This window comes from Tyto alba, unplaced genomic scaffold (genome assembly GCF_018691265.1).
Source record: "Tyto alba isolate M040663 unplaced genomic scaffold, T.alba_DEE_v4.0 Super-Scaffold_14, whole genome shotgun sequence".
Classification (NCBI taxonomy): Eukaryota; Metazoa; Chordata; class Aves; order Strigiformes; family Tytonidae; genus Tyto; species Tyto alba.
In genome coordinates this window covers 59,512,907-59,526,819 of record NW_024881276.1, presented here as the reverse complement: position 1 = coordinate 59,526,819, position 13,913 = coordinate 59,512,907, and the positions used below count along the sequence as shown (strand labels likewise).

At 43.9% G+C, this 13,913-nt stretch overlaps 1 protein-coding gene across 3 annotated transcripts; it reads left to right on the top strand.

Annotated features, from left to right (window-relative positions):
* The first annotated feature begins 2,614 nt into the window (after nt 1-2,614).
* Nucleotides 2,615-13,906, top strand: LOC104357901 (3 beta-hydroxysteroid dehydrogenase/Delta 5-->4-isomerase-like). 3 transcript variants are annotated; one of them, XM_032995667.2, is made up of 4 exons: nt 2,615-2,652; nt 2,915-3,137; nt 8,803-8,967; nt 12,885-13,906. In XM_032995667.2, the coding sequence occupies exons 2-4, from the start codon at nt 2,984-2,986 to the stop codon at nt 13,697-13,699; spliced, it is 1,134 nt and encodes a 377-aa protein (XP_032851558.1). In that variant the 5' UTR covers nt 2,615-2,652; nt 2,915-2,983; the 3' UTR covers nt 13,700-13,906. The 3 variants fall into 3 exon arrangements, with proteins under 3 accessions (XP_032851558.1, XP_032851559.1, XP_042644877.1); XM_032995668.2 differs by having other exon boundaries at nt 2,616-2,784; XM_042788943.1 differs by lacking the exon at nt 8,803-8,967 and having other exon boundaries at nt 2,616-2,784.
* Nucleotides 13,907-13,913: the final 7 nt, after the last annotated feature.

The window sequence follows — 13,913 nt, the reverse complement described above, 5'->3', positions numbered from 1 at the left end:
TTCCCTGATTGCACAGTTAAACAGCATCTCCTTTTTTAAAAGTAGATTTTATCCTACCTGAAATTTCCGTGCTCTGCAATGTTATTACATTCCAGTACCATGATACAGTTTGTTCTCAGTGCTGCTGGAAATCTTTCCTTCACTATGTCTCTCTTACTGTCTTCTTATCTCCACTCCCCAATCTCTTTTTCTCCTTGTGACAAGGCTAAGAAAATGCATTCTCCTAACACCAGCCAGCCATTGCCCCAAAGTATCTTTGCTACAGTAAGCACCAATAAAGCTGGAAGATCAACAATTTTCCTTCACCGGCAGATTAGGGACATGGCTGTGATGGGACATAGCGGATTGCATATATACCGAGCTATCCACTCGGCCCATGTATAGCAATTCTCCAACACAAGCCAAAATTTACGAGCTTTGATTTTCTAAAATGATACTTTTAGACTTGCAGCCCATTCTACAGCAAAATATCAGACTGAAGGCCTCGTTTTACGTCAAGGAGAAGAAAACAACATAATTAAAAAATGACTACACCTTGACACAGAATGCAGAGCTGTTAACATTTTTAGATGTCGCTGAATTATATTTTACACGGCAAATCCCAGACCCGTGCAATAGCTCTGAATTTCTTCAAGTTGTTTCTGGTCATCAGGGGTCTGGTAGGGTCTAGCCTCATTGCTCACTGACACCGTTATGGGATGTACAGCCCATTCCAGCATTTGCCTCCGTGCCCTTCCAAGAATGCCAGAGCCCGTCTTGTTTGCAGCACAGAGGAGCTGTCATGCCACCCAGCAACCTTACACAGCAACTTCAAGAAGAAACAGAAGGTGAAAATGTTGCCTCTCGGTGAGGCCGCAGGAAGCAGCAGCAGGTCAGCGCTTGAACTGAGCAAACTGCTGCTGTCTGATCTCTGACACCCACAAGCAGGAGTTCAACTGAAGGCTGCTATGCAGCGATGTATAAAACTGCCTCAAAGTAAGCCAAGCATTTGGCTCAGTAGTACCTAAGTGGACAAAAGCATAGCAGTGATAAATCTCCCTACAGTCCCCTGTGCATCACACCTATTCTCATATAAAGCACTACCCCTGCTAAATAGGCAGGCTTGGTGTAGGAATGTTTTCTAACCTAAGAGGCTACGTTGTATTGTCTGTTTTTATAATGCCTCTTTAAGGCATTTAATTTCTTTACTAACAGTAAAAAGGAAGCATGGTTTCAGAGAACGCTGGTTGCAGCAGCAGGCTCTGGTCAGTTATTTTCCCTTGCAAAATGCACTCACAGCACAAAATTAATTTGCAGCAGCTTCTGATAAGAACATACAATGTCAAGGTCCTGCCTGAGAGAAGCCAAGGAAAGAAGCACTGATAACAATTTTTTTTAAGCTTTGTTGGGGTAAGGGAAGGATTTTCAAGGACGCTGTGATTGAAACAGTTGCCAAAACTTTGTCATCTGTGTCAGCTAGAAACTTTTCTCCTCCAACAGAAATGGCTTTGCTTTCCTCCTGTCACTTGCAGTCCCAGTTTTCCTCTAAAAAAGTAACAATGTGGGGGTGCTCCTTCTATAGCTTTTCTCCAGGGCTCTTTTTAATGGATGAACAATATTAATGACAGAATAAAAAAGGGAGTTTAGGAGTTAGCCGCACCAATGCAAGTAATACATTTTTTAGAGATCCACTCCAGCTGTGCCTGAAATCAGCAATCCCCTTTCCAGTGATTTCGGCCTAGTTAGGTGTGTTGCTGGGCTTCTGTGTAAGTTCCTTCTCGCTTACGGCAGTTACTTATTTATCATTTTGCTTCAGTAGGGATGTCTGCCTACCCCTGTGCGAGAGAGAGAGAAAATACACCGTGTCCTGACAGTACACAAAGACCCAGGAAGGCAGTTCAGGTATTAGGAGTTTCAGGCTAACGCCTAAGCCCTGCCCCAGTCTCACACTAGAAAAGAGTTTTGCTAGAACTGGAGTGAAACCCTGGGGAGAAACACCTGGACATTTTCCCTGTGCTTTGGAGATGTAAAAAGTAATGACACACTTCACTGCAAGGGCTCAAACAGCCAGCCACAGCCTTACTTTAACTAGGTACTCTCACACCAGGCATTTCAGAGATGAATCTTTTTCTCCTGCAGCTTTAGTTTAATTTTAATGGTACCTTAGACCATTTCATCACTTCGAATGCCTCGAGTATACTGAACAGAAAAAAAATCTCAGAGGTTAGTTTCTGATCTTGCACAAAGAGAGTGAGAAACCCATGTTATAATGGGGGAGCCCAGTAACCAAAATAACTACAGCAGTAGAGTCCACTGCTCAAACCATTATAAACAGCTACTTCTGCTATTGACAATTTTAATGCTCTCTACCTTCATAATAGTGTATTACAGAAGCAAATGCAGTTACAGAGAATTATCAGCATGAGGGTTTACCCTCCAGGGATTCAGGCACAGAGGAGCACATCTAGGCTTAGACCTTGCCACATCCAGAGCCTTTTGCTTTGAGAGGGGAGGGGTGGAACCACCACATTTGTTTGCAGCAAAGGAGACATGCGAGAGGGAGGGGAAGCAAAAAAGGCGGCGCTCTGCAGTATATAAATACAGGCAAATCTCCCCCAGAGTCTTCTGAGTGCTAGAGAGGTGGAACCAAGATTTGAGGCAGACTTTTATGGGGTTTGTTTGGCATTGAAGTTGATTTTGAGCATTTTCAGATTTGTTAATTTCTTTAGTTTGTAATAGTTTGTAGTTTTTTTCTTTGCATGGAAAAATTCATAGGCTACTTCTGAATAGGAATAGCTAGCAGAAGTAAGACATGCTTTAAAAATTGCTGTCTAATGTAGGAGTTAGAGTTTGTTTTCCAGTAGTCTCTCCTTCTAGTAACACTCTTTGATTTTTAAAGGCTCCAGAGGTTGATGTCATGTGTTCATTTCCTCAGGCAGGACGTGAACAGGCTGGTCTAATTTCAAGAGACAGCCAGTTCACCACCGAGGAGCAGCCCAGAGCAATGTCCCTGGCTGGGGTAAGCTGTCTGGTGACAGGAGCAGGAGGATTTCTTGGCCAGAGGATTGTCCACTTGCTGTTGGAAGAAGAGGAGGCACTGGCTGAGATCCGGCTGCTGGACAAAGCCTTTAGCAGTGAAGCACTCAGGAAATTTGGAAGTAAGTACCATTTTGTGAGGACTATACGTTGTGGGTATATGTGCTGATGTCTCATGTGGATAGCTGGGACGTCTTTGCCTCTCATCCAAACCAGCTTTACAGATAGAGGTTTTATTTCAAGGAAGTATTGCTTTATCATTTCCTCTCCCTCCAGCACAGAAATCAGACTTAAAATATAAAAGCAAGAGTTTTCTTTGCCTGACCCCAAGGCTTTTCTAGATTGGAAGAGAGACCTATATACTGTTCATCCAGTAAACAGGCTGCCTTCAACCTGACTTCTATTACATCAAAACACACAGAGCAAAACCAGTGCAAAAATCTCGCACTTCTTCCTGCGAGGGGGATGGTGGGGAAAGGAAAACACAAGTATTGTTATACGGGGGGTGGGGGTCAGTGTAACCCAGAGCATACTGTCCTGGGCTCTGATGTGCTACACTAGAAAGCAGCGGCAAAGTTGTGGATGCAAACGCGAATGGTTTTCTTCAGCCTGTGATTAGTTTGGTTAATCGTGGTCTTCTGGCTGGGAGTTGTGATGAGGTTTCTTAAAAATTTGTTGTTATTATTAATACTATCACAGTTGTCTGGAGACTAGAACCATTTTGTGCCATGCACAGAAGGGACAGGACCCATTTGCAGAGGGCAAGTCAGGACTCTGGCTTCTTGAATGGACTGGAGACAGCACAAATGACTGATATGCCCAGTGTCAGAAATGGTCTGTGGTGGGGAAAGCAGCTCAGAGTATCATATTTTAAATGTCCCATTTCCTGAGGTCATGAGCACATCTATAAAAAGGTACATATGAACCTAAATTCAATCAAGTTCTGAAGTCCCTACATCACATTTACTTGACGATGCTTTCCTTTTTCACTTTTTAACCTCAAGACTATTATTCCTCTATACAGGCAACTATACAGGAACCCTTATGGAATATCTCCATACAATTTTCTAAAGAGCCACAATCTTTCTATAAAGCATTTAAGTCTCATTAAATAATAGTAACAGTGCATCACAAACCCGGTGCAAACTGCACAGGCCTTTGGGAGGGTTTTATGCAACTCACAATTCCTCCTCATTAAATCTCATTCAGCGTTTCACCGAGGATTTGCTAGATGCCCTTGAGCTTTGCAGGGGCCCTTCCTGCTCTGATTTCCAGGCAGTTCCCACAGTGACAAAACCTGCGGCTGCAGTAGAGGCTGAAGCAGATGCAGCAGCAGGAGCATGTGTGGTTTAGCACTGACGAAGCAGGGCAGCAACAGAAGCATCTGCACTGTTCCAGGCCAGGAGAGCTTTGTGGGGATAATGGAGCTTCCCGAGGAGTGGGAACAACTGTGTGAGCACAGCCTTGGCTGGGCTGCAGCAAAGCTTTTGTTGTTCTTTGGTTTTTAGTTTTTTGTTTGTTTGTTTGTTTGTTTGTTTGTTTGTTTGTTTGTTTGTTGTTGTTGTTGTTGTTTGTTTGTTTGTTTGTTTGTTTGTTTGTTTGTTTGTTTTTTAATTATTGTTAATAGGAAAGCTCTATACCCTCTTTCCTTATCCTCCCTCCTTCCTCCACTGCCCACACACTCCCTCTCCTATTCTTGCAACTTTCCTGCTGCCTATCTGATGAGCACGGGAGGAAGTTATCAGAGTTTTTTTCCACCACAGACAGGTAGTAGGAACAACAGGCTGGCATTTCAGATGTGTTTGAATTGCCTTGAGGCCCTGCACGTTGACTGGCAGTCCCCTTGTCTGTATCAGCCTCTATAGCTACACCTCTTCAAGTGCCTATGCTCTGGACTACCTGAATTATTTTCCTGACATTGCATTTCAATCCCTTCTCTATCACAGTGACTCCTATTGCAAATGCAGGGCTGCTGCAAAAACTGTGGGGCTGGAATCTTCTGACCTGCATTATTTTTACTGCAGGGACTTTTACTTGCTAGCATATGTCGTTTGGATTGCTTGAATAGTCAGGAGCAGAGCTGAATGGTTTTCTTTCTCACCAAGCTCTTGGAGCACCTTTTACTTGCCATGTCTTTGCAGAGTAAGACACAGGAGTATGTGCAAGTTACCGCTCTTTGTGCCAGAAGACACTCAGAGACACTCTCGTTTTGTCCAAACAACTTTTGGGCTGAGACCTTGACCATCTCACACTCGGTCTGCATAAAACAGTGGCATTTGCAGCCTTGCACAGCCTGAGGGAGTCCAGGGTGATCCAGTCAATGCCAAGTGCTGTGAGCTAGAGGCTGCCCAGTTACACTGTGTGGTTGAGAATGAATGTCCAGTTGAACATGGTGATTTGGTGCCTTGGGTTTCCTACCTCCCCCTCTCCACTTCAAATTTATATTTCTGTCTTTCCTATGCCTCCACTTAGGCAATTCAATTTTTGTTCACTGTTGCACTGGCACTTCTGGAAAAGCTGGGAACTCCTAGGCTGTTCTCAAGAGGATTTCTCAGTGTTTCAAAGCACTGACTCCCACTCCTCTCATCCCTCTGTATGTCTCCTCTCTCTCCCCCTGAACCCTCATTTCATGTCATTTTACAGAGACATTTATGGATTGTGTGATGTTTGAGCATTGAGTGTTTTTGCACTGCTAACCCAGTACTGCTCCGAAGTAGAAAGAAAGTAGAGGGAGAAGGAATTTTTTTTTTTTTTTCTTTTTTCCCTCCAGGAGTTTTGGCAGGGAAAATTCCTGCTCTGGGAATCTTCCTCCTGGGTTTTTGCTCAGTGTTGCAGGCATCCATTTGCCTTTATCACTGCATTCAAAACAGAAAGGCAGAGTAGCAACCAAACATCCCAGTAGCTGAAATGGGAACAGAATAAACATTTCAGCTTCCCTGGGCCAAAGAAGCCAAAAAATTGCTTTACCCTTTACAAATGAAAACAAGATTCAATTTTAAATTTTTTCCTATGAATACACAAAGTAGACCATTTTAATGAACCATGCAGTTAACCAGGAAAGTGGAGATCTCTCACGAGGAGTGCCTTTCCCCACCACCCACCCCACAGCTGTAAGGACCTCTATAAAAGAGCACGAAGATATTCAAGCTAAGTCCCACCGATATTGCTGTGCGCTTGAACTTTAAACAACACATAGAAAAGAGAAAGACAGTTTAGGGCAAATAGTCTGACTGGATTGCTGAGTCAAGACACTTCTCACAACAGGACACTGAATTTTATTGAGTAATCATTGCATTTCTAAGCAAAAACTACCACTTAGCAAGAAGGGAGCATTGCAGAGGACACAGAAATCATTGATGAAGTAGAAGCTTTCCCAGTGGGAAGGTACTTTCTCATAATCACTGTATGCAAAAACGGAGAACTGAGTTGAATTTATTCTTTTCCTCTCCCTTCCACTGACACACATGCTTTTATGATGCCTGGGCAATGTTTTGTGCAGATGGAAATCAAGTTTCTCAGTTTCAAGTCCATCTCACACTGAAACCACTGTCTGTCAGACATTTCTTTTCTCTCTCTGCTTCCAAGCTCAGCTGTAGTTTTCCTTTTCCTCCAGAACAAAACAAGATCAATCTCTGATTCCTGACATCTATCTGATGCTGGTAAAGTGAACAAGGCCCATATTGTCCTTAGCACAGCAACTTCTGCTGACTAAAGTGGAACGGAGGTGCAGCTTTCCTGCCTCCTATCACAGACATAACAAATTGCAAGCCCAAACAAGGCACAAAGCACTAGACAGCAGCTTTCTGGGACTGATACCAACTATCCCTGTGATAAGCTTTAAAAGGGACAGGTTTCTTTTGTATTTTTCCTGAAAGCTTTGATTTGCATGTGTAAAAACATCCATTTTCCTAACTCTGGCCTAGGGATAGTGATCACTCCGACGGGGCCACATGTCAGAATTTACATTGTGAGAATAGTGTATTTCAATCCTTTGTATTATTGCAGCCCTGCAAAACCTTACTCATGGAGAAAATCAACCTAAGGGCTGTACAAAGACTGTTTATTGGAGCAAGTCAAACTGCCAGGTGCTTAACAAAAAGCCTAGCCCCATAGTCTAATACTTCTGCATCCGTACAAGTAGAGGTCAGTGTAAACCTTCTGGAAATGGAGCCCTAGGAAATGAATGCACCCTGTAAAATAAAAGAGCATAAGAGAGAGTATGGCAGTGACTGTGCTAGGACGGCAGTAACTCTAGATTTAGTAACAGTTTTGTAAATGTTTCACAAATTTCACATCTCAGACCAACTGACTGTGATAAAAAAAAAAAGACTTTTGAGCCTGTTGCATCAGAAGAATTATTAAATGAATACAGGATTACATTCTAGCATGCTACAGAGATAATGCGATAGAATAATTTTAAAAGACACTCCCACTCAGTTCCAGACCCCCAGCATCTATCTCAGGCTTTCTCTGTTAAAGACATGGGATGAAATACTGCCTTTTTTGGGGCTGGTGACAAAGCACTAGGATACACGAGATTTCAGTCATGGCTGAGGCTAAAAGCTGTATAAATTAAGCAGGTTGTTGTCTTCTCCAAAATGGGAATTTGACGTGCTGGGAGGAAGCAGAGGCTCTGCCCATGCTGCAGACCCCTTCCCAGTAGCTGTGCCTGGGGGGGCCCGCTAGCACAGCCACCGCACAGGCTCATGAGAGGGCTTGCTGTCATGATACCACCTCCTTAAAAGCTGTGGGGCGTGCTGAGAAAGTCCTCTCCTGTCCCCTAGCACAACTGCAGCCAGGCCAGCAGACTTCACAAGAGAGCAGCATCGCCTCGGACTATAAACTCCTCCAGGAGATCATGCTGTGCTGGCTCTATTTTGTTAGTGCAGCTCTGGGCTGTATAAAGGATGCTTCTGCTCAGCAAAACTTAGAGGAAGGATGGCTCTGAGACCTAGAGCTCCACCAGTCACACACATTAGCTGCTGTGAAGGCAGAGGGCTTAAAAAGCCAGAGTTAAAGCAAGTCAGGGCTTAGGTAGCTCAGGAAAGCTGCTCTGAGAGTTCAGATTTGGACCAGAAAGATGTGCGTGCTAAAAATGACCTTACAGCATACGTGCTGAAATGGAGCCACAGCTGGAGTTAGAAGAGGCACAGTAAGTCCTGGCTGAGGTATATAAAAAAGATGTGTCTGGGCTGTAAGTAATTTGTTAGAAGAGATGCAATATGGGCAAGGTCAAGGGGCAGAAAATAGGTGTGAACACAGCTCTGTGCACACATGCCGTGGGTGGAAGGAGTTTATTCACCACCTTGAAGACAGGAGCGTGCAGTGCCTGGCTGGTTAGTGTACTTCAGTTAACACTTATATAAATAGCCAGTCACCAGAACATGCATAGTTAAAGCTACTCCCCCTTTGAACTTTAAAATAGTCACAGCTGAAGCAAACTTCACACCCCTGCTAGCAGTGGGAATGATTTCTCTTTAACAAAAAAAAAAAAAAAAAAAAAAAGAAAAGAAGAGAAAGGAAGAAAACTATGTTGAATATTGGCTCCAAAAATACGGTAGGTAATGCAACATAGACTTGTATAGAACTGTAATTAGCACTTGACAATATAGCCATTGGAAAATGCTTTCTGTTTTGCCAGCCTTAAAATATCGCTCCTGTGCCTGGGCAGTCAGCACCTTCCAGGAGCAGTGTCAGCATCCACACAGCTTTTCATCCCTATTCATTTCAGTGCCCTTCTTACGATGCCTGTAAGGTACTTTGCTTTGTTTTCTGCTGCCCTTGCAGAGTTCCAGGGTAAGACTGAGGTGAAAATCCTGGAAGGGGACATCCGAGATGTGTCCTTCCTGCACCGTGCCTGTCAGGGGGTCTCCCTCGTCCTCCACACAGCTTCCATCATTGACACCCTGGGCCTGGTGGAGAAGCAGCTGCTCTGGGAAGTCAATGTAACAGGTGAGCTGGTGAGGCACCTTTCTCAAGCCCACGTCTGCTATGTCCTGATCACCATCTGCTCAGGAAAGGGAGCACCTGACCTGTTTTTTTTTGAGCCAGATTACCTGGGCTGTTCTGCACCTTGCACAGCCACACACGTGAGTGCAAAGCATACCTACGTGCAGCCCTGTGCAGCTCTGGCCCTCCCACACCCAGTGTGCACTGGTCTTCCACTGCAGGGCACTGCAGGATTATTCGCTCTTGTCCGAACTCACACACGCCCATCCGGAGATCTGCACAGGCTCTGTCTTCGGTGGGGACAGCCATAATCCCATGCTCAGTGGAATTTTCTGGAAGCAATTCACCTCTGAAATCCCAGTGTGCTCCTGAGAAATTGGTTCTTGCTCTCCCTCCCCATAGAGCATCCCTGCCTGTGTACATTTTTAAATTTTTACAAGCACTGCAGGCTTTTGCAAACCTGCATTGCTAATGTCCCAGACCCTATGGTGCTCTGCTTCCTATTCTTTTTCTTCCTCCTCTGCTCCTTTTCCTCCCATTTTCCATTATGTCTGTGTGTGCATGAATGCACTTCAGAGGAGCAGGTGCTCTCCCACCTTGAGTTTATAATTAAAATATCTCCAAACAAACTCAAGGCTGTGGGAGGGAGGGGTTTCGGTGACTCCTCACTCAGTGATGTGATCTCCCTTTGTACTAAGGAGTCCTTGTTCTTCATGAAAAGACCAGATGAAGGGGGAAGTTTTCGGTTTAGGAATGGCCTGTGTGGCGCTAGCTGTCAGTAAATTTAAGTATGTTTCCCAAAAGAGCAACTTCACCCCCCTCCCTGTGATCCCCAAATCCTCTATGCCTTTCGGAGAACTGGTACTGCCTTATCTGCATGCACACTGACCTCCCTGGCTTTGTCGCTTCAGCTCCTTGGGGAAGATTTGGGGAAGATGTTCTTATTTATGTGAATAGTTTTCCTGGTTCTTCGCTCCTCTCAGCCACAGGTACAGGGCTCCACAATAAAAAAAGGAACACACTTCTACAGGCACCACTTTTACAAATGTTGGCTACTCACCAGCTCTCTGAGCAAGCGAGTGTTCTTTGGAGTCATGTTGTCTCTTGCACCTTAAAAACAGCGGGATGGCATTTCGGTTGTTTTAGCCTGGCTCATTGCCTGTACATGCAGCTTCCAGACCCTTTCATTTCTGCTCAAAGGCACAGATTGTCAGTGACCACAAATTAGAGCCTAGCAGGCAGCTTCTTAGGTCCCTGCCAAGAGGAAAGAGCAGAAAGGCAAGCTCCTGTAAATCTCTACATTGGGAAGTATGAAAAATAAATATACAGGGGTGGTCATTCAGAAAGAGGATTTGTAAAGCTCTCTTTATGACCACACTACTGCTACAATCTTGTTTTTCACAGCAGGATGTGTTGCTTAAATCCATGGGGAAAAAAAAACAAACAAACAAGAAACCAAAAAACCAAACAAATGTTAAAATGTCCCAAAAGCAGAAAGCTCTCTAGCTCTGAGCTGGAGTCAGAGCTAGAGAGTTTAAGTCTGTCCCATTGTTCCTTTTGGCAGGTTTAGACTTAGGCACAAAGTGTCTAGGTTTTCGTAAGTCTTTCAGATCCTCCCCAACAGTTGGCCTGTGGGTGAAAAAAGCCCACAGGGCCAGTGAGGGCTAGCTGACAACATTTGGTAGAAGGAAAGCACACACAAGTCCTCCTCCTAACGTCAGTCACTAAGTACTGCTGTCCTCTTCCCTATTTCCCTCCATTTCCATTCTGATGATCTTCTGGCTTTCTGACCAGCCAAGACACTGCTACGTGCTTCATAGACTTGCAGGATTAAAGTTTTGTTTTCTCCTAGAAAACAGAACTTTTATAATACAAATGTGTCGAGGAATCCGATGTAGATGTTCACAAATTAGAACAGAAGGAAACCAGTAAAACTTGCCATGATGCAGGGCTTTCCTCCGTCTCACATGCCATACAATGCCTCAGGGCAAAAATATCTTTTTAGGAAGTGAAGCAAATTTTTAGGAGGAAGAGAATTATGAAAATAATTAAATATAATCCAAATAAAAGTGCCCTCTGTGTATCAGATCCTCAGCTAGAAGGGCTTTGTGTGCAAGCGAAACTTGGAGACCCGCTCCATGGAAGATTTACTTTAGCACATGCTATGTGAAAGATGCTCAAATTCCCATTACTGTAAGAACCTTTTCATTTTTTACATACAACTCTGATTTGCAAATAAAACACATTTTATTTGGGTGAAATTGATCTTGAACAGATACCAACTGCCAAGATAATTTTATGTTTGCTTTTTTAAAAACTTATCTCATTTGATTTTATCTAGTCCTTCTGCACTTTATTTCTTTTCCTCACTTTCTATTGATGGCAGGAATTAAGCTATTAATTTTCAAAATAATGCTTTTTATTAATTAATTAATTTTCCAAATGACCCTGGCTTGTGTATCATGTAAACATAGTGACTTGCATGGACTCATTTTTCACATGAATTTATTCCTGGCTGTGTAAACTTTTTTTCCTTTGCACTTCTTTAGTGTTTCTTAAAGGCTCATCAGGATTTATTTTCCATTTGTTTCAACTTTTCTTTTTCTTGTTCAGGCTTAAAAAAAGGAATTTTTGTGCCCTAGCAATAGTCAGTTCAATAATTCTTCACATTTTGCACTCATTAATGGGTCGATATTTTGCTGCCAATATTTCTTGATCCTCTGAACCTCTTCTATTCATTATATTCTCTTTGGCAACACTAACCTGCTCTGCACTGTGCTGCCTTTAGTTGTTGTATCACACTGAGCAGACTTGTTAGATCATTTATGCGCCTCACTGCTAGTGGTTGATTTTTATTCCCTAGAGTTTAGGCCACCCTCTTCTGATATAATATCCACCATTTTCATTTAACATTACTTTGCCAAAGACGTTTTCAAATGTCTTTGAGCTGTATCTTCTGTTCCAAAGTCACTGGCCCTTTCACACACAATGTCTCTCATCACACCATGTACAACAAATCAAAACAAAGTCAATTTTTACCTTAAAGCTCAGAAGAAAAAGAGTCTAGTTACAATTAAAACAACACAACTTACTAAAGTAGCTATTTCCCCCTTGAATATGCTTTCCTAGCTTAACCCTCCTGGCTATCTGAAAGACCTTGAACTTGCCAGTTTAACTCTGTTCCCCTCGATGAAAGTACTGTGATAGGACTTTAAAAATAAGAAATCCTGTATTACTGCAAGTAAAATCCAAAATAAGCCAAATAAGGAGACGTACATACACAAGCATCACTTTGCTCACTGCACTTTCCTCTATAATCTTTGACTACATGTTACCGTGCATTGTTCTGACATAAGATCTTTCTTTTCAAGCCCTCCTCTGAAGCCAGTTGAACAGTGGATAGACTTCTACTAGGTGAAGCTGATTTTTGGAACAAACCTTCAGGGCCCACGTTAATTCTGTCCCTGCTTAGCAAACCACCCAGGAACATTCTCAAGCCTGGAAAATAGAGGCTTCAGCATACAGGACGGATGGTACCTAATGAGAGGGGAAGCTTCTGGAGGCTCTCTGCATTAAGCCAAGTCAATCCAAGCAACAGGCACAAGCCCCTCAATCTGTGGTCAGTATCCATGCTAACCTAAGCAAGAGCAAAATTTGACCACTGGCATAAAAACCCCCACAACATGCAATTAAAACCAAGTGTTCATCCTTGTTTAACTCCAGCAGGCACACCGATACCACTTGAATACAGATTCAGAGCAGGTTCATTGAACATCTTCCCAGTTCAGGACAGGATTCTTCCAGCTGCAGAGAGGGGAGATCTGGACAAGCTCAGCCCAGAGATGCTGTTTCTGATCTAAAAAGCCCACTTTTTCCTGCTTGGGGTGCTCTAGATTGACTTGCATGTTTCTCTTTTGAAGGTACTCAGCTCCTGCTGGAGGTATGTGTCCGCTGTAACGTCCAGCACTTCATATATACCAGCACCATAGAAGTGACAGGCCCAAACTGCAAAGGTGACCCAATTTTCAATGGTGATGAAGATACATCTTATGAGAGTATATCTAAATCTCCTTATGCCCAAAGTAAGAGACTGGCAGAAGATTCTGTGCTGAAAGCAGATGGCCAGGTGCTAAAGGATGGTGGCATGCTAATGACTTGTGCCCTGAGATCCATGTACATTTTTGGAGAAGGATGCCCATTTCTTCAAGGTCATCTGGATAAGTGTCTGTTGAACAAAAACATCTACCTGCGCTTCTCCAGGAAGGAGGCTTTGGTGAACCCTGTGTACGTGGGGAACATTGCCTGGGCACACGTGCAGGCAGCCAAAGCCCTGCGAGTCCCACAGAAAGCCAAGCACGTCAGGGGGCAGTTCTACTACATCTCTGATGACACTCCTCACATGAGCTATGCAGATCTAAATTACGAGCTGACCAGGGACCTGGGGTTTGGAATCGAGCCCCGGCTCCCCATGCCTCTGACAATGTTGTATTACTTCTCGCTGCTGCTGGAGATCGTGAGCTTCTTGCTCCGGCCCTTTATCAGATACATCCCCTCCACCAACCGCCAACTGGTCACTCTACTGAACACCCCATTCACCTTCTCTTATAGAAAAGCACAGAAGGATTTTGGCTACGCGCCCCGCTACACATGGGAAGAGGCCAAGCGGTGCACTGGCCAGTGGATTGCCTCCATGGTCCCACAGAGAAGGGAGTACTTAAAAAACAAGGGTGCCTAAGTCTTAAGAGGAGCTGAGACCTGGCTAAACAAGTAAGGCCTTGAGCCAGAGGAGAGCTGGGTGAAGAGCAGCAGCAGCAAACTACAAAGCATTTAAATGAAGACTTTGTGTAACACCCCCTTCATCCTCCTCCCCACCCCCCTCCCTCCTCACCCCCCATCCCCCCATGAATAAATAAAAGTGAAATGTTCATTCGTTTGTTGAGTACAGGCTG

Coding starts and splice junctions, on each gene's coding strand:
- LOC104357901 (XM_032995667.2), top strand. CDS start 2,984: ATGTCCCTGGCTGGGGTAAGCTGTCTGGTGACAGGAGCAGGAGGATTT. Junction 3,138..8,802: donor AGCACTCAGGAAATTTGGAA/GTAAGTACCATT, acceptor CTGCCCTTGCAG/AGTTCCAGGGTAAGACTGAG. Junction 8,968..12,884: donor CTGGGAAGTCAATGTAACAG/GTGAGCTGGTGA, acceptor TCTCTTTTGAAG/GTACTCAGCTCCTGCTGGAG.